The sequence below is a fragment of the Drosophila suzukii genome, chromosome 2R, assembly GCF_043229965.1.
Source record: "Drosophila suzukii chromosome 2R, CBGP_Dsuzu_IsoJpt1.0, whole genome shotgun sequence".
Taxonomy (NCBI): domain Eukaryota; kingdom Metazoa; phylum Arthropoda; class Insecta; order Diptera; family Drosophilidae; genus Drosophila; species Drosophila suzukii.
In genome coordinates this window covers 23,908,579-23,931,941 of record NC_092081.1, presented here as the reverse complement: position 1 = coordinate 23,931,941, position 23,363 = coordinate 23,908,579, and the positions used below count along the sequence as shown (strand labels likewise).

Sequence of the window (23,363 nt, the reverse complement as noted above, 5' to 3'; positions counted from 1 at the left end):
AGCGTGGTTCAAAATTTCCACCCATTTTCATGTTGGATTTTATCGCATTTCCAATGGGTTTCAGAGTGGGTACCTAAAACTGCTCTTCTAAACTCCATATCTTGACTGCTCGGATATCGATTTAGATGTCGGATACCTCCATAAGTTTGTGGTTAAATTCTCTTATAATCTACATTCAAGATTTACTTTTAAGCGTGGTTCAAAATTTCAACCCATTTTCATGTTGGGTTTTATAGTATTTGCATTGGGTTTCAGAATGGGTACCTAAAACTGCACTTCTAAACACCATATCTTGAGTTATCGGATACCGATTTAGATGTGGGATACCTCTATAGGTTTGTGGTTAAATTTTCTTATAATCTACATTCAAGATTTACTTTTAAGCGAGGTTCAAAATTTCAACCCATTTCCATGTTGGATTTTATCGTGTTTCCAATGGGTTTCAGAATGGGTACCTAAAACTGCACTTCTAAGCTCCATATCTTGAGTTATCGGATACCGATTTAGATGTGGGATACCTCTATAGGTTTGTGGTTAAATTTTCTTATAATCTACATTCAAGATTTACTTTTAAGCGTGGTTCAAAATTTCAAGCCATTGCCATGTTGGATTTTATCGTATTTGCATTGGGTTTCAGAATGGGTACCTAAAACTGCACTTCTAAACACCATATCTTAAGTTATCGGATACCGATTTAGATGTGGCATACCTCTATAGGTTTGTGGTTAAATTTTCTTATAATCTACATTCAAGATTTACTTTTAAGCGAGGTCCAAAATTGTAATTTATTTAGATTGTTAAATTTTAGATGTTTCTCATTGAAGCGACAATGCTATCAAATACCTTGCCAATCACCGATCCTTTTCTAGCGATTTATTCGTATCTTGTATGTTTCTTCTCTTTTTGAAGATGTAGATGGCGTGTCAAAAAAGACTGACAGATCGGCTCTGCTCTGATAGTTAACATTTATTTACGGGCCCGCTTCGAATATATATTGTATAATTGAAAAACTAAAAGTGGTGTTTTAAACTTAAATCGATTGTTTTTTCAAACACAACAGGGCTCTGCTGTTAACATACAAAAACTACCAGGCCTGTTAACTAACATTTATTGGCAGCGTGACCGTTTGGGATATTTTTGGTATTTAAGGGTATAAAAAGTACCGCCAAGCCGTCACACTGGCCGCCAGCAAAATACGAATTCAAAGAAAAAAAAAGTTTGAACCGAGCAGACGTGCGCCATCCTACTGCGGTCGAAGTCTCTGTGAGTGTGTTTGTGAGTGTGGTGAGCTGGAAGTGCAGCTGTCGCAAAACAAACGAAAAGCGCACAAAAGGCTTGTTGCGGCTGCGGCAGATCGCCCTCGATTCCGTGTCCTCCGGCGCGGCCAAACACCGAAAGCCGAAAAACAGCGAAATGCCGCAGCGGCCGTTGGATTATTCCCCAACGCAACGCCCAAGTCGCCGGCGACGTGACGCCGAGCCGACGCCGGCAGAGACGCCGCAAAATGCAGCGAATGCGGGACTGAATTCAGCTGAATTTGCAACCGCGGTGCTGACGCGGTGAAATGGGAGCATAAAAACGAAAACCGAAACAACATTTATGTGCGAAATATGCGAATATGCGAAAACTTCGCTCCCAGCGCGGTGTGTGTGTGTGCAGTGTGTCGGTGTTGCAGAACGAACAGAGTGGGAGAGGCAGAGCGAGAGGAGACGAAGAAGAAGAGCCGCGCTTATACCTGCTCCGAAACTGAGACAGCCGAAATTGGAGTAGCCGCAACTCCGAAAGTGTTTGGCTGCTGCAGTCCTCGGAAATGGAAATGCAAACTGGTTAATGGTTAATTGCTACGTAACGCTATTTTTCCGCTAAATCACCTCCTACCCTCCCCCCTCCCCACCCCATACTCCTCCCTCGCCCACGGCCGTCAACGTTGGCTTAAGAAAATGAAAATGTGTGGCCATATTTTTTCTTCTCCGTCTCCGTCTTCGTCTCGGTCTTTCTTTCGCGCTCTCCCTTTTGAAACTCTCGCCGCGCGCTGTTCTCGCCGCCTCCGTTTTGTGCCGCACTTCCAAGATAAAGAACGCGAACGCGAGATAAATGCGAAATATTGTATCTCGGCGACGAGCGAAACAACATACTCATTTGTTCTCATCGATTTGTTTTGTTCGACAGAAAGTGCGTTGCAGCCGAATACCAAGCTGATTACCCGATTAGCCGACTACTTACCAACGCAACCGGACAAGGAATTATTAATTAACCGCCGCAGGGACCCAAGCGAGGAGCCACCGAGAACGCCGCCAAAATGTCGGAGGAAGTAGATCGCAACGATCCGGAGCTCAAGTACCTCTCGGTGGAGCGCAACCAGTTCAACGATCCGGCCACACAGGCCGAGTGGACACAGAAGCGTCTGGTGTGGGTGCCGCACGAGAACCAGGTGAGTCTGCTCAGCCGATACCTGTAGGGTCCAGATCTACCTAAACCTGTGAGAGTTCAGGGGTTTCCACCCCGGCTGATTCAGCTCGCAGTATGGGAACCACGCCCGAAACACCGAATTACCTGACATAAGCCCTATTGATAGCGAGAAAGCAACAGGAACACGGCTACAGCTGCGGTCAAAGAAATAGCACTGATAAGTAATAAAAAAACAAAAAATGAATCTATTTTTTAAAACTTTATAATAATGAAAAGAACAAACAGTTATCCATAGATACTAAAATATACGCGACTCAACACGTAGTCACATAACTTTTACCGCAGTTGTACATGCTGTAATCAATTTGCGCAGTGTTCGTGCCCGGCTTTGGGCTCCTTATCAACGAACACCTTCCGAGCCATCCGGCTCACTCATCGATCGTTTATGAATCACGCCCCGTTGTGCCGTTTATTTTTAATTTTTAACCGGGCCAACTTCTTTGAAATTTTCATTACTTTCGCAGCGCGGTGATAAAATTGAGTAAACATCCGTCGATGCTGAATCACTCGTTTCTCCTGCGGTGATGCCGAAACCACATCACCTGGCCGCATTAGTGTGTCCGATTTAACGGTTTACTTGGTCAAATCCGCGACCATTTGCCGCCAATGCTACCAATTTGCATGCAGACGCTCTCTGACTCACTGACTCACCTTCGCGGAGAGTGGTGCAGGAATGGTCCCAGTTCCCAGTTCCCAGTGAGAGCGGGCCAAAACAAGTTTTTAAGCTGGCCGAGTATTTGTGAGTTCGATTTGCTTGTGTGGTTCAAACGAACACTCAGCCAAGCCAGCGAAGAAACGAGCTGAGATTGGGCCAAAGAATCACTGCCCTAGGAGGTTTCTGCGCCCACTCTTGGCCCAGAAACTCGATCGCAAAACTTTGGTCGCCTGGGTTCCAGCCATATGATAACAAGCTGGATTGTTTTGCTAATTTCGATTGTTCCATTCTTCTCGTCTTCTGTTTGAGGAGGTTTCTTTCAGGTGTCATTCAACTGCATTCCAAAGACTTAATTTCAAGACCATAAACCTAAACAGATAAAATTAGCAGTCATGTTTTCCTCCCCTGACCGGTGGGTAATTGCTTTATTTGCCCGAGATAATTCCGGGGAATAGAATGGTAGCACTTTTGGGTGACTTCATATAATAAAAGCAACGAAAACAAAAGCCAACAACTTCACATTTTTGTGTAATTACGCGATCACTTAAACAGACATTTACTTTACAATGGAATCTCACAAAAAACAGCGGCAGAGATAAAGCCAAGAAACAAACACGAAAATAACGAAACGACCGCAAACGCTCGATTGTCATGAGTTGTCCGTCGGATGGTGGGACGGACCGTCTTAAAGTCGGAAAGTCTTAGGGTCTGACGGCGACACATGAGACAGGCGAGAAATGTAAAGAAATTTGCATGTAGCACAAACTGTTGCTCTGCTGGAATGTCCAACAGATACAGATACATCTACGGTTTAACGGGAACGGACTTGGTTAAAAGGGTATTCGCCAATTGTGTCAACACTCCGTTCGACCGAACAGCGCGCTTCATTTCGCATCGTTTCCAGCAACTGTTCCAACTTTGCGCAATGTAAGGGAATTCGCCGAATATTGTCAGCGTCAGTCCACGTACGTATCGAAAACATTTATTTACTCGTGGATACACAAGGAACCCTTTTGTTCGTGGTTAGATTTCGTTTTGTTTACTGATCAGCGATATTTTTGCAGGTCATGTGGGTTGTTTTCGGATACTATGAATCATAGTAGTGTTTCAAGAGGGAATTAAAGTTCCAATTATCAAATATGGTTTCCGATAATTGATCATGCGATCTTAAGTTTATAAATCTGGATACTATATACTTTTGTTAACGAAAAATGCTGACACTTCCAAAATTTGTTTTTGCAAGTGTCAAAGATATTGGGAAGAAATTCAAAATGGAATGAATTTTTGATAGACACGGCGGAGTTGTTTTTTTTTCTCATTTTTCTCCCTTCTTAAGTTTTAATTCCGTTCTTATCCCCTGATGTTGCTCAGGTATTCCTGCATGCCTGATCCCCCCGACCAATCTCGAGACTTTTTTTATTGTTAGCCAAATTGAAGTCGGCTTAACCTTCGTCATGCCCAGAGAATCGAATCGATTGTAACGAACGCCGATCATTAAGGGGTCTCTGCACACCCACACAAGCGCCCGGTATCGTTTGTTGATATTTTCGAGCGTGTCTGTGTGTTACTTGTATTTATAACCAACAGAAACCACTTTGGACTTTGTTTGTGACCACTCCCACTCCGCTGCCCCGCCCGCGCCCTTCTGGGTTCTGGTAAAGATGCCTTGCCGCGCGAGTGTGAGTGTTTTCTTTTCGGTTACGGCAACGACAAACGTAGCCAGCTTTCGACTCTCGTCCGTCCGGTTTACGGTCAACGAACCTGCGCCTCGTATCTCGTATCACGTATGTGTAATATACGTTTTTACCCTCTCCTCTCATCGCCACACATGCATATGCTTTGATCGATTAAGCGAAGGAATAAAATAAAAGAGTAACAAATTATAATGGGCCCATCCATCCGTCGTTCTGCCCGTTCGCATTTCGGATCTGGAGAGGAGGATGGGGCTCCGGGCACCTCGTATTCGTTATTCGTTTCATATTTACTTTTCGACATAGTGTAAACAAAAGAAGTTGGCGAAAACCACACGCTCCCAGAGAGTGAATAGTGGGTACAGATACATCTTGGCATAGCCGCAGTGCTCTCTTGCTAGCTTGCTTTTCGGCGGATCCCTTGGCAAGTTCAAGGTTGTGATTGGGTGACCAAAAATAGTCAAGCCCGGATCGGGGCTCCCACACTTCCCCTCCCTCAGCTTCCTTCCTTCGATTCCCGCCTCCCTGATTATCATCATCATCCGCGCTCGCTTTGTTTGTAGGTGTTGTTTTATATTTTCTTTGGTTTCGCTCCACCGATTGCCCGGAATGCCCGAGATGCCGTTGAGCGAGAATCCGAGACTGATGACCTCATATGCCCCAGCTCTTTGAAAGAGCCTCTTTCCCCAGCCTCTCGCTGCCTGCCTGAGCAACTCCGGCTAATTTCCTTGGTCGATAACTCCAATTAATCTCTTGCGGGGCATTCCAAGATCGTGATTCATGGACCAACTGGCGGGGCAGCAGTTACAGCATTTCGGACTCGCGTACTTTTTGCTGCTTCTGCCACTGTCGCAAAGCCTTGTTGTGTGTGGTGTGTCCAAACTGTCAAACGTTTTAATGCGCAAATGTTTTGCCAAGCTGACAGGGCTGCCCACAAAACAGACAGTCGACTGGGAGGGGGCGGTTGGAGGTTGGTTCGTTGGAAAATGAGTTTAGACACAGCGAAAGTACTCGCAACTGTGTAAATCGTTCCGCTCACGTACGCCTATACGTACAGGATTTATCGTTTGTCGATCATAAACTTATCACTGGGCGAAAATAATTCGCCACAGGGCCCATTTAATTGTGTTGATTGCACGCCCGACTGTTGGGCATTTAAATGAACTCGTTATGCGCTCCAAATGGTTTCATATCCGTCGTATCCGCCCCAGAATAACGACTTTCTTATGGCTGTTTATCCCTGGTACCGGAAAAGCGCCAAGATAACTCGAAGCATGAGTGAGAAGCAGCGCGTCGCGGGTTTTTCCGAAACTGATCGCTGGGGCGTGTGCGTGTTTAACTTAATGGACCCGGTCTGGAAAGGGCTGGGATGCGTTGCAGATGCTCCTTTCCCGCTCTGTTCCAGTGGCCTGTTGTTGGTTTTAATGCATTTCTGGTTTGCAGCGGCGGCACTTCACTCTACCCTTTAATGACTGAGTTACGGGTTGCCCCTGATTTGATTAATGTCAATGCGCCGCGTGCAGCATGCTCATGCTCCCCATTGTTGTTGTTTCACTTGACTTCTAATTGAAGCTGTTTGGCTGTTGGTGCAGCTTTCCCAAGCTGTTTGTGTTCGATTGAATTTCAGGGTTCCTTCGTGGAGGAAAATTCCGCGGAAGACTCGAGAGTGAATCACACTTGTAGTATCGCCCTGATTTAGATACAGATAATCACGGTCCCAGCAGTTTAATACCGAAATTTGTGATGGCCACATACGGAAATCTGCGCCTTGAACTTGCTAACCATCGAGGGGCGGAGGGGGAAAGGGGCGGGGCAGGCCAGACAGGCGGACAGGCAGACAGTTGCATCTGCCTCCCGTTGTTCTGTTGGCTCGGTTTTGTTCCGTCTGCCTGGGCCACTTGAATGGGTGCAGTTCTTCCCTATGCATTTCACTTGCCAGCGAGAGAGCGGAGGCTGAGTGGCTCTTCTTCTGGCGCTTGACTCATGCAGCGTCGCTGCACTTGTTGTGTTTATCGCCTACCCGCTGAGTTGTAAAACGAAATATACACACACAAGCTGTATTTTGCATAAGGCAAAGAAAACGCTAGGAAACAAAGATTGCAGCCGTGAATAACCCATTCTATCTCTTTTCAGGGCTTCGTGGCCGCCAGTATTAAGCGGGAGCATGGCGACGAGGTCGAAGTGGAGCTGGCCGAGACCGGCAAGCGGGTGATGATCCTGCGCGACGACATACAGAAGATGAATCCGCCAAAGTTCGACAAAGTCGAGGACATGGCCGAGCTGACGTGCCTGAACGAGGCCTCCGTTCTGCACAACATCAAGGACAGATACTACTCTGGCCTGATCTATGTGAGTACCCCGAATTATAGTCTATATTTCATATTCTACACCCTATGTTTGTGTTGGCCGCCCCAAAGTTTCCGCCGCGCCAGCTGCCGGCAATGTGACGATGGTGATGATGATGATGATGATGCCTCTAAGTAAACAGCCCTCCCCTATAGCTGGAAATTTTGAAAGGCAAAACTTTGTCGAGCCGTCTTGGCTCATCGCATTCCTGTTTATTTAAAAGCTTCACAAATATTTGACACTCCGAAGCTCAATCACTCAATCCTTCGGTGCACTCGTCACAGGCCGAATGAATTATAAACATTAACTCACTCTTTCGCCCCCACTCTCCCCGCAAAGCATATCCGCTGTTAATTGGCATGCCAAAAGCGTTTTGGTCTGAGTAGATAGAAAGCCAGCAAAAAGTTAATTTTCGATTCGATGAGAAACGAATTTCAAGTGGCGCATTTGAATTCGGCTCCATAAATTCCAACTGCTTTGCGGCTGCGAATCCCTCTTTTCTTTCTTTCTTATATAAATCATTGAATTAGCGTCTGCAATTGCGGACTTCAATTCATGTCGATTTATCTGATCACATAACTTATTACTCCGAAAAAGGGGGTAGATTTTCTGGCTCACATGCCTAAGCTGCCACTCTTGACCAATGAAATTTACTTCAAATGAAGGGTCGTTAATCTACTTGAGTACATATCAGCTTCAAGCACAATTCTAATTGTTGAACTAAGACATAAATTTGAGAAGTCTGCTCAAGATTTTCCCAAACGATACCCACATTGCTAGCATCAGATTTTTATTTTTATCAATTATGTTCATTGCTTATCAGCTTAAATAGTACACTTAATTGCCTGAAAAATTGTGCCTTTTGTCACCAAGTCATCAGAAAACTCTTCTTTCGTTACCAAGCTAACTCTGGTTAGGAATTTCGCCAAAGTACTTGGCTTCAACTGCCTCTTAGCCTTGATTCTTCTTTTCTTTCTGCTTCTATTCGCCGCCATGTGGCAGGTTCGTTGTTTCTTCTTTTTATTGTTTTATAACAAATTATGTGCCGCTTTTACATATTTTGTGTTCTGCGGCTGCCACTTATCGCAGTCTTCGCTCTCTCGCTTTGGGAGTTTTAATTTAATGCCCAAACGGTTGTTGTTGCTGCCGCTTTTTGATGTGGGCGCAAACTGCTTTAAATTTGTTTATGTTGTTGTTGGCCGGCCATGCTTCAGCGCACTTGGCATTGTCGTTGTTGTTGGCCAATTCGAGCGCCGCTCCACCGTTTACACAACCACGCCACGCACTCATCTTGCGCCCCTTCGCGCTCTTGCCACGACTTGTCCCATTTAATTCGCTGCCAATTGTTGCTGACGCGCTCTGCCCGCTAACTTGTTGCACGGGAAAAGAGACGGAGACAGAGGTGGAGATACAGATACAGATAGATATAGAGGCACTGTGCTGTGGGGGCTGCGCCTAACGGCATAATTATTATAATTTGTTGACATTTAATTCGATTTTTAAATTTCATTTAAATTAATTCGCCCGGCAGCTGCCGACTGCCGGTAGCTTGTAGCCTAATTAATATGCGTCGGCAAGAAGAATGACTCTTACACGGCCAGCACTCACACGCACACCCATGGCGACTCACTTATGGATATACGTATGCTAATCAAATTGTCAACACCTCAGCAACACCTCGGAAAATCAGCAACAAGAACCGCCGCAAATATGGCCAATTTTGTTTGACATGAAAATGTTCAGCGAACGGAATTGGCCAGAAAATAAAGTCGTGCAATGTGGACAGTCCCAAAAATCCGAAACGATTTAGATCTCAGAAGTTTAATTAATGTTCCCTTGCCTTAAAATTAAATGTTGTGTCTTTGAATAATGTGTCGTCTTGCGATTCCGTTAAACATTTGCATCGACCAGACCCGCCTCTTCCTGCTGCGCCTGATTAAAAGTGAAATTGGGTTTGAAATATTCCACAAAACATTTGCTTCTGCCTCTGTTGTTGGTGCAATTAATTGATTTATGTCCACCGGGTGACTGGGTGCAATTGCTCAAAGGCAGCTTGTACTCGGCCATATTCTGTTTGCATTCTGCTCAGCTGCGTTGGCAACCAAAAGAATCGCACTTGACAACGCAGCGGGGACAGGAGACGATGACGTTGGCGCCTTGGCAGCTGCAGCTATCTCAATTCCCGTTCGTTCTAACTATCTTTGAGATGCGCTAATTGAAATGGCAAGCCGAACTGAACAGAACGGCGTATTAATAGGGGATTGCTGTGGCTCTTGGCTCCCTGGGCCAGATTCAAATGGCGACTGCAAATGAGCCAACACACGAAGCGTGCCCTTTGTGGCAAATAAATTATGTTCCTCGCATATCAGCTGAGCAATTTGTTCGCAAATATTGGCACTAATAGCAGAGGCCCCCCACGAGGGGGTGGAATGGTGGCCAGGGAGGGAGGTAGGCAGGAAGCCGACGGAGGTGTCTTCTCAAGAATGTAATTAACATAAAAGGCGCCGCCGCAGGTTTTGCTTTTCGTCGCTTTTGGCCCTGTTTGCTGTGCTCTGCTTGCAACACGTTTATTGACCACATAAGGCCTTAAAGCCGCGACCAAAGCGGATTCACTAAACGTCCGAGATTTTTAGTGACTAATTCGAGAGGGTCCGAATGCCAATCTTCTTTCGGAGGTTCATCAGGCTCTTATTCTTTGCAAGCCTCATTGATAAGCCGTTCACGTCTACCGTGACTGGCCTTTCTCCTCATCCCTCCACCCCAGATGCAAATAAATCTCTGTAATTTAATTGCCCTGCCACCGCTTGTAGAATTTGCATACATTTCATGATTTGACTTATCGGCTGACCATATAAGGCTTCATATGAGGGCAGGTTTCAGTGATTAATGACGTTCAGGGGCTGGGTAGATGTATGCATCAGGATAATGACTCAAACGAGCATAGCCGAATTGTTCAAAGGCGAGTGAAGCAAACATCGTCACGAGTCACGGCCACTTCTAAACGGTTGCCAAAAACAGCGAAGAAACAACAGAAACTGAAAAAACAATTTTTTATGCCATTTTTGGATGCCTGACACACGCACACACACACAAACACACTCGTACAAGGTGGCTGATTGGCAAGACGTGATTTTGTTGTAGATTTGGGGCTTTGTGAGTCACTCTCCTCTGCCCTCCGCATCACCCTCACCTGGGTGGCAAAGTCTTGAAGAGATTTTCTCCACTATGATTTTTACCAGCGGTACTTTCCATTTCAAGCTGTGTGGGCCGGCCCAACACTTCTGCACCTCCTGCGATACAGTTTTGCGCGGCGCTGTGAAGTTCGCAGCACTCGCATCTAATGTTTGGCCAGATATTTAAATGGTACAACAAATAGCAAAAGCCGCATACTTAGTGCCCACGCCGCAGTCTCGGTCCCAATCGCAGTTATGTAGGCTGCCGCTCGATAGATACCACCAACGGATTCGGATTCGGATACAGATAGAGCGGCGGATACAGATACATGCGTTCGCTGTTTATGGTGCTGGCCAACTTTAAAGCACATGTCTTGTTAGATAGCCAAGCGAGCGTGTGTGTGAGTTTGGGCAACACTAACTAGGCCACTGAACATCAGTTGCCGGTTTCTGAGGCAGCCATTGGCCAGGCCGCACTTTGATTAACTACATAACTACATGGGCAACACATCCAGCTCGAAAATGAGCAACCTTAAGACTGGAAAATCATGGAGTACGATTTTATTGGGGATCCAGTACAGTAGTGTAAAATGTCCTCAATGTATGTCGGTAGCTTTGTTAAGTTAAGCATAGTTACCCATAGATAATCTCTTCAATGATCCTGAAACAAAATACAATATTTAAGCACCTTAGCTAGGAATTGTATGCAATAAACTGAGACTAACATTTTTAACATTTCCTTCTTTCAGACATATTCCGGTCTCTTCTGCGTTGTGGTCAACCCCTACAAGAAACTACCGATCTACACCGAAAAGATTATGGAACGGTATAAGGGCATAAAGCGACACGAAGTGCCTCCGCATGTATTTGCAATAACGGATAGTGCCTATAGAAACATGTTGGGTGGTGAGTATCTCGTCTGCATTTACTTTCCCTTTTTTACTTAGCAGCACACTGATGTTGGAGGGGAAATGCGAGCATTACAGTCCCCTTCTTGTTTTCTCTGGTGCGCGATTTCTGGTCCCTAACGAAAATTCCATTCTCCGCATAAACAAGCAATAAGTTTACCCAAACCGAGCTGATAAGATAGACCTGGCAAACTCTGGAAAGAGCTTTTCCACGAATCGCGCTGGAGAGGGGGTCCAAATATGACACACTTTGCAGAAATAATTCCACGGCGGTGCATTACCATTCCCATCTGAAAAAACGGGCCGTGAATCATCTGCAAATGTGTTCCTGTTGCCTGAATGACCGGCTCTCTTCTAATCACAAACTGGTTTCCTTTTTCGGCTTGCATTTTCAAATGGCATTTTTTTCTGATTTCCTTTTCACTGCTGTTGCTTTTAGTTTGGGCTTCAGTGAGTTTCAATGGTTTGCATGTCCGATCCAAGCGTAACGCCGTGCCGGGAGATGACTCACGCGGTGCTGGCACAGCAGAGACTCCAGCTCGAGGCCAGGCATATCTTACTGAGGCTATATCTATAGGTTCCCTGCATATGTGTGTGCTCCCCCTGCTTGAGTTTGGTTAACTAATATTGCGTATACGTGTCATTACCATATTTGGATCTAAAACTGAACCCGGCTCCGCTTGGACAGCAGGCAACTTTGTTTGCCCCATCATCATCTTTGTTTTTGTTGCTGCCGTGGAAATGTTTAAACAAATCGTCACCTCAGTCTGGCTCTCCATATTTGACGCTTAATAAATTTCTGTTTATGCACATTTGCCTGATTGTATTTCCTCGGTATACATATTTTTCGAGAAGTTCGCTTTTACAGCCTTTGGGGAGTGGCCGTTTCTTTGATTTATTTCGCTGGCTTTAAATAATCTTAGCCCAGCCCCGTCGCCTCTGACTCCATTGCCCTGAAACACGCACCACAATCAGCTCCAAGCCGATCTGGGGACTGTTGTGGAGCTGGACAATCGTCGCACACCTTTATCTTCTCGGGCTTCTTCAGCTGCTCCCCCGACTCGTGGCAATCGCAAATCTCCCGACTCCGCCAAACTGCAACTTTTATGGCATTCCATTCCGAGCTATATTTCCAGCTGCTCATAATGTGCCAATGTCATACGAGTCTTGTTCATGATAAAATGACACGCCTTGACTTTGCCTGTATTAATGTGGTATATAACTGCATGCTTATGTGCACATTCATATATACCGGCTTTAACCACCGCGTAAGGTCCGCCTTTGGACAGATGTTTCGCATGACTTTGTTATTTCAGTTGTTTAATCAGGAATTTATTTTGGGAGCGGAGTCTTCTATTTGACACATGATCAGCGAGTAATATATTTTCCAAACTTGTGGTCAAAATAAGCTAGGGCTGTCATCGATAGGTTATCTACTTTTTATCTTCTATAAGCATTCCATCAATAAAAACTTAGATAGCTGGTAAGTTTTGATAGAATTTATTATGCTTTCATTTGTTTTTTGTGGGACACGTAGAAGAGAATTACATTCGTTTAATTGTTTCCTTTGTCAGATCTTGAAAACTATTAAAACAAACATTTGTTTGAATGAATTTAAAGTAAGGTACTTAAGTATTTTCTTGCAAACAAAATTTTAATTCGACGGAGCCTCTAAATTAAGGTTAAGGACGAAAAGGATTGTGTAAACCTTTTTAATACTGTGTTTGAGTGATCTAAGTTATGATTATACAGTCCTTCTATGTAGTCACTCGGTTTGAACAAAAAGACACAAAAACCAACGAAAAATTCCCATAAAATGACGTGCTGAGATATATATTTCGGGCCATTTATGGTCGGATATTGAATGTAGTATGTATAAATATGCGACCGGCTTTATCCATAATAATAAATAAGTACGGGGTCGTGATGTGGACGCTGTGTAGAGCTCCGTGCCTCAAAATCTATGGCAATCAGAGTGGATATATCTGAATCGCTTGTCTCTCTGCCCGAGTTTGTGGTTAGCTCAATACTGGATCGTGTGACGAGGCTGCCATGTGGCGGGGTGATCCCGGGGTGCAGTGCAAATCTAGTTCGCTATATTCTAGATGGGATCATTGGCGCCATATCAATAGCTATGAGCAACAGCAATTTACTGCTGCTGCCTGTTGCCTTTCGTATCTTTCAGATACGCAGACTGAAATCAACAGTTTTTGTTTTCATTTTCAATTGATGTATGTCTCATTTTTCGCCCGCTCCCCACGACTGTGTACTTTTTTTTCTGTCTTTGGCTTTGTTTTTGCCCGCTTGAATTTGGGTCAACTGAAACTCAAAGCTGAGCTTGGCTTTTTACATTTTAATTTCATTTTTGGCAGGTCAGCCGCATTGTTGCGTTAATGAAGTGTGTCACTCACTCACTTACACCTTTCCCCTTCTACCCCGCAGATCGCGAAGACCAATCGATTTTGTGTACTGGCGAATCGGGTGCTGGCAAGACGGAGAACACCAAGAAGGTCATCCAATTTCTGGCCTATGTGGCAGCCTCCAAGCCCAAGGGCTCCGGTGCGGTAAGTACAGAAGCGCAGAAACCGAAATGCGTCCATCCGAGAATCGAAGCAAATGCAAAGCTGTATCCAGCACTGTGGGAGGGTGCGTTGGAGAGACCCGCCGCAGATATTCAGTTCCATATGGTTTTTGTGACTGGAAAATGCTTATTAAACTCACATTAATGGCACGCAAGCCCGACAATTGTTATTGTTTGGTATTGTAATTAATTAGACAAACATCGTTCGCGGGAGATGCACGACGCTTACATAAACACGTATGTGATTATCGTCGGCAAAGTGTCTTTAATACGCCTTCGAATCTTTGACTGCTTCGTGGGAGTATTCATTCATTCTATTTGGTCTCAAGTTACCAATATCATTTAGGCTCTTCATTTAGTAAGCTCACAGGGGCAAGATAGAATTTGTTTCGCTGGCATAATACTTTTTATGTATAGTTTATAAAAAGAGCAAACGATCACGATGTCATTCCCAATAACAGCCTCATAGAGCTAGAAAAAACTTCAGTCAAATTCAATTCTCCTCATATGGTGGATGGCCGAGGGTTACGCTTTAATATTTGGATGGTTGATCACTTGGCAGCTGGTTTATATATTTTTATAGGGGAGCCGGAGCACACTTCATTAATCAAGATTCATAAATTGCTGACAAATTTTGTCATTTACAGCAATAAAATAAACACCATAAAAAAGAAGCGAGAATTGAAATTGAATTGCAGAGGAAAGGCAATTGATAAAAAAAGAATTAAAATGAAATCGCGAAAATTGCGACATTCGATTCACTTTTTGGGGTAGCAATGGTTTCTCTGTGCGATTTTTGCTACTGCTGGGTTTGCCATAACCATAATTGGGGGAAAAGCAAACAGTTTTTTGCCTGTGGTTTTTTGGACGTTCACAGTCAATCCTTTTCAGCACAAACAAGCTGCTCTTGAGCTCCAAACACACTTTTCGTTATGTTTTATGCGTTTACTGCCTTATATGAACCTACTACAGAGGCTGCGGCCGAAGTTAAGTTGACTTTGCTGCTGTGAACGTGATAAGCTGCAAATATGTTTAAGGAGCTTCTAAATGCGCGAGATATACAGGCCTACCTATCATTTACTTTTCCATGATCAACGATTAACAGAAGGTTAACTAAACTGGTAACCGTCCAGGGATTTTTTATACGACTCATTTACAGTATGCTTAAAGTTAGTTCCTTTTTTTGATAAAGATTATTTGTACATAGTAATACCTGTGATTCTAACTCCCATAAATAGACGCTGATGATAGATGATATACAGCGAAGGCAAACAACAACGACTGAATCATCAAAAGTTGTTGTTACGGTAGAATTGAATTTAATCGAAGGGAATTTTGGTTGGTTTGATTAGAAAACAGTGTGTTCTAGTGGTACTTTTTATCTATAACTGATAAGAGAAGCGATATGAAAAACCCAGTAACAAACATTGGTATATCTTTGCATTTGTTTTAGAAATGGTATCGTCTTTTTTCTCTATAAAGTTCTTATAGTTATATATTTTTTTATTTATTTATTGATCTTATTTATTTTCATGTCCTAAACACAAACACACCACTATGCCACACCACACACCTATAAATACACGCACACACACCCTGTACATTGGACTTTGGTTGTTGTCTTCACTCTCAACTCTGCTCAAAATGCTATATATGTTTATATAATTTGTGTATATAATCTGTATAAAACGCTGCCGAATATCACAATCAATCCAAATATCCAACAACCAAACCAAAACCGAACCTCAACACCTCCAAACAATTGACAACAACTCCAACAGGTGCCGCATCCCGCCGTGCTCATTGTAAGTATTTTAGGACTGACAATCAAAAAATGTTATCCCACTTTGTGTTTCGAAATTAACACGAATTTTGTTAACCCCATTCGATGTTTGATTTAAGTTAATTTACTCCCTCTGTCTACTTCTGTTCCCGAAATTATTTCTGTTGTGCCCACCTTTATTTGCTTTTTCATTCCTTCAACTGTGACCTAAACATTAGTATTAACCCTTCCAAATGAACTCTCCCAACTCTTCGTTTCGTCTCCCTTGTTGTCGTCCCACCCAAGCCAACACTCATCTACTCAATCTCATCTCTCTGCTCTGCTCTGATCCGATCTGCTCCCTCTTTGTACTACATATGCCAACGCAATTTTAGAGTAGTCATCAAGAGACATTTGCGGTAAAGTATGCTTAACGTCCATCAATCCCGAACCATAAATAATAATTGTGTAGCATATGTACAATGTAAATATACCTTTTTATTTTGTAGCCTTATAGTTTTAATTGTAAATATATATGATTTCAAGACTGGATTGACCGGAAAGCGTGAACGATGCGAGTCCTCGAGAAAGTACTGAATATCCATCCCGTCTCCCATAATCCCATTCCCACCTAATTGCAGAACTTCTCGGTCAACACAAACAAGTACATAAGAGTCAAGATTATGACCCAAAGTCAGAATCAGTCATTCGAGGTATCCAACGGACTGAAGGTGGTGGAGGTTAATCCCGATTGTCCAGAGGTAAACTCCGGATTGAGCCACTGCGTCGGCACTGATCTTGAGAAGCTGTAGGAAATCGTCCAGTGTTCATTGTCTTTCGTTTAGCTTGGCTTCGGCTTCTTCCTGCATGCTTCCGTAGACTAATCTTATCGAGTTGTGTAGATATGTTGTGTTGCTTGTGATGTCATTGTACTTGTCCCAAGAATTGTCTGTGTTTAGACTGTTTTTGTGTATGTTTGTGCCTAACCCCTAACCTTTAAGACCGTATAACACATCGTCCTAACATAATCTTCTTTATCTCTGAACAGGGCGAGCTGGAGCAACAGCTGCTGCAGGCGAATCCCATACTGGAAGCCTTTGGTAACGCCAAGACCGTCAAGAACGATAACTCTTCGCGTTTCGTAAGTGGGGCCCTAACCTACTACCCACAAAATGTACTTTATCGTTTGCTGCTTTGCAGGGCAAATTCATCCGGATCAACTTCGATGCTTCGGGCTTCATCTCGGGGGCCAACATCGAAACCTATCTGCTGGAGAAGTCGCGTGCCATTCGTCAAGCGAAGGACGAACGAACATTCCATATTTTCTACCAATTGCTGGCGGGGGCCACGCCGGAGCAGCGCGAGAAGTTCATACTCGATGACGTCAAGTCGTATGCATTCCTGTCCAACGGCAGCCTGCCCGTGCCCGGCGTGGACGACTACGCCGAGTTCCAGGCAACGGTCAAGTCGATGAACATTATGGGCATGACCTCCGAGGATTTCAACTCGATATTCCGGATCGTGAGCGCTGTTCTGTTGTTCGGCAGCATGAAATTCCGTCAGGAGCGCAACAACGACCAGGCCACGCTGCCAGACAACACGGTGGCCCAGAAGATCGCGCACCTGCTCGGCCTCAGTGTGACGGACATGACTCGGGCCTTCCTGACCCCACGTATCAAAGTGGGACGGGACTTTGTCACGAAAGCCCAAACAAAGGAGCAGGTGGAGTTTGCCGTGGAGGCCATTGCCAAGGCGTGCTACGAGCGCATGTTCAAATGGCTCGTGAACCGCATTAACCGTTCTCTGGACCGCACAAAGCGCCAGGGCGCCTCCTTCATCGGCATTCTCGATATGGCCGGCTTTGAAATCTTCGAGCTAAATTCCTTTGAGCAGCTGTGCATCAACTATACCAACGAGAAGCTGCAGCAACTATTCAACCACACCATGTTTATTCTGGAGCAAGAGGAGTACCAGCGAGAGGGGATTGAGTGGAAGTTTATTGACTTCGGGCTAGATCTGCAGCCTACCATCGATCTGATCGACAAGCCCGGCGGCATTATGGCCTTGCTGGATGAGGAGTGCTGGTTCCCCAAGGCCACCGATAGGACGTTTGTCGACAAGCTCGTTTCGGCCCACTCCATGCACCCTAAGTTCATGAAGACCGACTTTCGCGGTGTCGCCGACTTTGCCATCGTGCACTACGCCGGCCGCGTTGACTACTCGGCGGCCAAGTGGCTGATGAAGAACATGGACCCACTGAACGAGAACATCGTGTCGCTGCTGCAGGGTTCGCAGGATCCGTTCGTGGTGAACATCTGGAAGGATGCGGAGATCGTTGGCATGGCACAGCAGGCCCTGACTGATACTCAGTTCGGGGCCCGCACCCGCAAGGGCATGTTCCGCACCGTGTCTCATCTTTACAAGGAGCAGCTGGCTAAGTTGATGGACACGCTGCGCAACACGAACCCGAACTTTGTGCGCTGTATCATACCGAACCACGAGAAGCGCGCCGGCAAGATCGATGCTCCCTTGGTGCTCGACCAGTTGCGTTGCAACGGCGTGCTCGAGGGCATTCGTATCTGCCGACAGGGCTTCCCCAATCGCATACCCTTCCAGGAGTTCCGCCAACGCTACGAACTGCTCACGCCCAACGTGATTCCCAAGGGTTTCATGGACGGCAAGAAGGCCTGTGAGAAGATGATTCAGGCGCTGGAGCTCGACTCGAACCTGTATCGAGTGGGCCAGTCGAAGATCTTCTTCCGCGCTGGCGTCCTCGCTCACCTAGAGGAGGAGCGTGATTTCAAGATCTCCGACCTGATCGTCAACTTCCAGGCCTTCTGCCGTGGCTTCCTCGCGCGTCGCAACTACCAAAAGCGCTTGCAGCAGCTCAACGCTATTCGAATCATCCAGCGTAACTGCGCCGCCTACCTCAAGCTTCGCAACTGGCAGTGGTGGCGTCTGTACACGAAGGTCAAGCCTCTGTTGGAGGTGACCAAGCAGGAGGAGAAGCTCGTCCAAAAGGAGGATGAGCTGAAGCAGGTGCGCGAGAAGCTTGATACTCTGGCCAAGAACACACAGGAGTACGAGCGCAAGTACCAGCAGGCTTTGGTGGAGAAGACAACTCTAGCTGAGCAGCTGCAAGCCGAAATTGAACTTTGCGCTGAGGCAGAAGAGTCGCGTTCCCGACTAATGGCGCGCAAGCAGGAACTGGAGGATATGATGCAGGAGCTAGAGACCCGCATCGAAGAAGAGGAAGAACGCGTCCTGGCCCTAGGAGGAGAGAAAAAGAAGTTGGAGCTGAATATTCAAGATCTGGAAGAGCAGTTGGAAGAAGAGGAGGCAGCCCGTCAGAAGTTGCAGTTGGAGAAGGTGCAGCTTGACGCCAAGATAAAAAAGTACGAAGAAGATCTCGCCCTAACCGACGACCAGAACCAAAAGCTTCTCAAGGAGAAAAAGCTACTGGAGGAGCGCGCTAACGATCTTTCCCAAACACTTGCTGAGGAGGAGGAGAAGGCTAAGCACCTGGCCAAGCTGAAGGCCAAACACGAGGCCACAATCGCCGAGCTCGAGGAACGCATGCACAAGGATCAACAGCAGCGTCAAGAGTCTGACCGATCTAAGCGAAAAATCGAGACCGAAGTAGCCGACCTCAAAGAGCAGCTCAATGAGCGCCGCGTCCAGGTGGAGGAGATGCAGGCTCAGCTGGCCAAGCGTGAGGAGGAACTTACCCAGACTCTCTTGCGCATCGATGAGGAGTCTGCCACCAAGGCCACCGCCCAGAAGGCTCAGCGCGAGCTAGAGTCACAGCTGGCCGAGATCCAAGAGGATCTGGAGGCCGAAAAGGCAGCCCGTGCAAAGGCAGAGAAGGTTAGACGCGACCTTAGCGAAGAACTGGAGGCCCTCAAGAATGAATTGCTCGACTCCCTGGACACCACAGCCGGTAAGACTACACATCTCCCCGTTAGTCAAAAATTCGGTCAACTCTTTATAAATAATTAAAAAAAATAACATATATTTTTGACAAACAGCCCAGCAGGAACTGCGCTCTAAGCGCGAACAGGAGTTAGCCACGCTGAAAAAGTCGCTCGAAGAGGAGACCGTCAACCACGAGGGCGTTTTGGCTGAAATGAGGCACAAGCACTCTCAGGAGCTTAACGGCATTAACGACCAGCTTGAAAACCTACGTAAAGCCAAGACAGTCCTCGAAAAGGCCAAAGGAACCTTGGAGGCGGAGAACGCCGACTTGGCCACCGAACTGCGAAGCGTCAACAGCTCCCGGCAAGAGAACGATCGCCGGCGCAAGCAGGCAGAGTCGCAGATTGCTGAATTGCAGGTAAATAGTCGTGGTAAAAAGTAACCGGTTTCTGAGCTTATCAAAATGAAGAACTTCTGGAAACAATAACTAACATACCTTATTCTTTCACAGGTCAAACTCGCTGAGATTGAACGCGCCCGCTCGGAACTGCAGGAGAAATGCACAAAGCTGCAGCAGGAAGCTGAAAACATAACAAACCAGCTGGAGGAAGCCGAACTAAAGGCATCGGCCGCCGTTAAGTCTGCGAGCAACATGGAATCGCAACTCACCGAAGCTCAACAGCTGTTGGAGGAGGAAACGCGCCAGAAGCTGGGTCTCAGCTCCAAGCTGCGTCAGATCGAATCAGAAAAAGAAGCTCTACAAGAGCAGCTCGAGGAGGATGATGAAGCCAAGCGCAACTACGAACGAAAGCTGGCAGAAGTCACCGCGCAGATGCAGGAGATTAAAAAGAAGGCCGAGGAAGACGCGGATCTGGCCAAGGAACTGGAGGAGGGCAAGAAGCGACTCAACAAGGACATCGAAGCCTTGGAGCGTCAGGTCAAGGAACTAATTGCCCAGAATGACCGCCTCGATAAGAGTAAAAAGAAGATTCAGTCGGAGCTTGAAGATGCCACAATTGAGCTGGAGGCGCAACGCACCAAGGTAAGTCGTGATTGGTAATTTAAAAATCGCTAGCTAATAAAAAATACAATGTGGTTTGCCAGGTGCTCGAATTGGAGAAGAAGCAAAAGAACTTCGACAAGATCCTCGCCGAGGAGAAAGCCATATCAGAACAGATCGCCCAGGAGCGCGATACTGCAGAGCGGGAGGCGCGCGAAAAGGAGACCAAGGTGCTGTCGGTTTCCCGCGAGCTAGACGAAGCCTTCGACAAGATAGAAGACCTCGAGAACAAGCGCAAGACCCTCCAAAACGAACTCGACGACCTGGCCAACACCCAGGGCACCGCTGACAAGAACGTCCATGAGCTGGAGAAGGCGAAGAGGGCGCTAGAGTCTCAGCTGGCCGAACTGAAAGCACAAAACGAAGAGCTCGAGGACGATCTGCAACTGACTGAAGACGCTAAACTGCGCTTGGAAGTCAACATGCAAGCCCTTCGCTCTCAGTTCGAACGCGACCTGCTGGCTAAGGAGGAAGGCGCCGAGGAGAAAAGACGCGGGCTCGTCAAACAATTGCGGGATCTTGAAACCGAATTGGACGAGGAACGCAAGCAACGCACGGCCGCCGTGGCGTCAAAGAAGAAGCTGGAGGGCGACCTGAAGGAGATCGAGACCACAATGGAGATGCATAATAAGGTGAAGGAGGATGCGTTGAAGCATGCGAAGAAGCTGCAAGCACAAGTGAAGGACGCGCTGCGCGACGCCGAGGAGGCTAAAGCCGCCAAGGAGGAGCTGCAGGCCCTGAGCAAAGAGGCCGAGCGTAAGGTCAAGGCCCTGGAAGCAGAAGTATTACAACTGACCGAGGATCTGGCCAGCTCAGAGAGGGCGCGCCGTGCTGCTGAAACGGAGCGCGACGAACTGGCCGAGGAAATTGCCAATAATGCCAACAAGGGCTCCTTAATGATCGACGAGAAGCGCCGACTGGAGGCCCGCATCGCCACTCTTGAGGAGGAGCTGGAGGAAGAACAGTCCAACTCAGAGGTGCTGCTGGACCGCAGCCGCAAGGCGCAGCTGCAGATTGAGCAGTTGACCACCGAGTTGGCCAATGAAAAATCCAACTCCCAAAAGAACGAGAACGGCCGTGCTCTGCTCGAACGCCAAAACAAGGAGCTAAAGGCCAAGCTTGCTGAAATCGAAACGGCGCAGCGCACCAAGGTGAAGGCCACGATTGCCACGCTCGAGGCCAAGATCGCCAACCTCGAGGAGCAGCTAGAGAATGAGGGCAAGGAGCGACTGTTGCAGCAGAAGGCCAACCGCAAGATGGACAAGAAGATTAAGGAGCTTACGATGAACATCGAGGACGAACGGAGACATGTCGACCAGCACAAGGAGCAAATGGATAAGGTAAGTGAAGAATAGAGCATTTTAAGGAATTGCTATTAAAGAGTATATTTTGGTTATCACAGCTGAATAGCCGCATTAAACTGCTCAAGCGCAACCTGGACGAGACCGAAGAGGAGCTGCAGAAGGAGAAGACGCAGAAGCGCAAGTACCAGCGTGAGTGCGAGGACATGATTGAATCGCAGGAAGCCATGAATCGTGAGATTAACTCACTCAAAACGAAACTACGGTAAGTTGGGATCTTTGTCGGGTGAATTTCTCCATGATCAGGATGGGAGTCTCCTTGGGTGTCTCTTCGGGTTGCATTTTTGATTATTGTTTGAAATTTATCTTTGGTTCAAGCTCCATACAAGTGGCCGAGACTGAAAAGGCCAAGGCATATTCGCCCAAAAAGGATGCCGCACTTATTATGAATTGTGAGGGTCTGCATTAGGTTTCGTTTCGCTTCGATTTGCTTCGTTTCCTTCTCGTAGGCTGTAAGTGCTGCTGTTCGCCATGATCCTTAGAACCAGTGAATGTCAACCGAACCCAGCAACCACAACATCGTCTACTCTCTGCATGTTAGGGACGGATCACCCCATCAAGTCCAAATGTGCGAACTTGTGCCTCACCCCAAACTACCTTAAAAAGTAGTACTTAGACGTGAACCCCTAAACGTTCCCTCTGTTTTTATTTATCTGTTGCCCCTGCACTGCACGTTCACCCATAAACAAACAATTTATTGCGATCCGAGGTACTAATTATTGTTCGTGGTCTTCCTTTCATAGACGCACCGGCGGCATGGGTCTCAGCTCCAGCCGGCTCACGGGCACACCTTCATCAAAGCGCGCAGGAGGAGGCGGCGGCGGCGGGGACGACTCATCGGTGCAGGATGAATCATTAGATGGAGAGGATTCTGGCAATTGACGCGTTAATTATTAGATGGAGATAAAGTTAAAGCGGAGGAAGAAGGTGAAGATGAAGAGCAAAATAAACGATTATATTTAATGTTTCTTTTATATAATTTCTCTGTTATTTTTTATATAAACTATTATACATACTTAAATTAAAACGTAAACAAACAAAACCAACATTTTTATAACGACAAAACGTAAACAAAAAACAAAAACAATGTTGTAAAACACTCCCCACTCTATACAAAACATAAACACATAAGAATTTTCCCATCCCTCGAATGTCTGCGGATTAAAGCAGCCAACGAAATAAAATTAAAATTATGCAACACAAATTCAACCAGCAAACGTATTAACTCTGAACTACACAAACCCACAAACACCATAATGGAGAGACTAAATCAGCAGGACACTCATTTCCACATTTTTTAATAACCTAATATAGAATCCATAGAAGTACTCGATGCAATATATAATTCATGCATTTAACAACTAAAATGGTTTTCAAACTGAAACAGAACCGAACAGGAAATCAAATGTTGAACACGCAACTAATATACGAATTTCGTTTTT

At 46.1% G+C, this 23,363-nt stretch overlaps 2 protein-coding genes across 10 annotated transcripts in view; both read left to right on the top strand.

The window, feature by feature from the left end:
• RpL19 (ribosomal protein L19) overlaps positions 1-23,363 on the top strand; it is a 67,326-nt gene that overhangs the window by 18,786 nt on the left and 25,177 nt on the right. The gene's annotated exons all lie outside the window — the stretch shown is intronic.
• On the top strand, positions 1,113-23,125 carry zip (myosin heavy chain 10). Of its 9 annotated transcripts, none has more exons than XM_065862975.2 (15): positions 1,113-1,263; positions 2,170-2,431; positions 6,949-7,164; positions 11,084-11,240; positions 13,685-13,806; positions 15,605-15,628; positions 16,227-16,346; positions 16,634-16,726; positions 16,786-19,525; positions 19,614-19,918; positions 20,012-20,542; positions 20,605-21,900; positions 21,963-22,126; positions 22,240-22,313; positions 22,665-23,125. In XM_065862975.2, the coding sequence occupies exons 2-15, from the start codon at positions 2,300-2,302 to the stop codon at positions 22,778-22,780; spliced, it is 6,090 nt and encodes a 2,029-aa protein (XP_065719047.2). In that variant the 5' UTR covers positions 1,113-1,263; positions 2,170-2,299; the 3' UTR covers positions 22,781-23,125. The 9 variants fall into 9 exon arrangements, with proteins under 9 accessions (XP_065719047.2, XP_065719049.1, XP_065719050.2 ...); XM_065862977.2 differs by lacking the exon at positions 16,227-16,346 and adding an exon at positions 15,981-16,004; XM_065862978.2 differs by having other exon boundaries at positions 22,240-22,373; positions 22,665-22,900.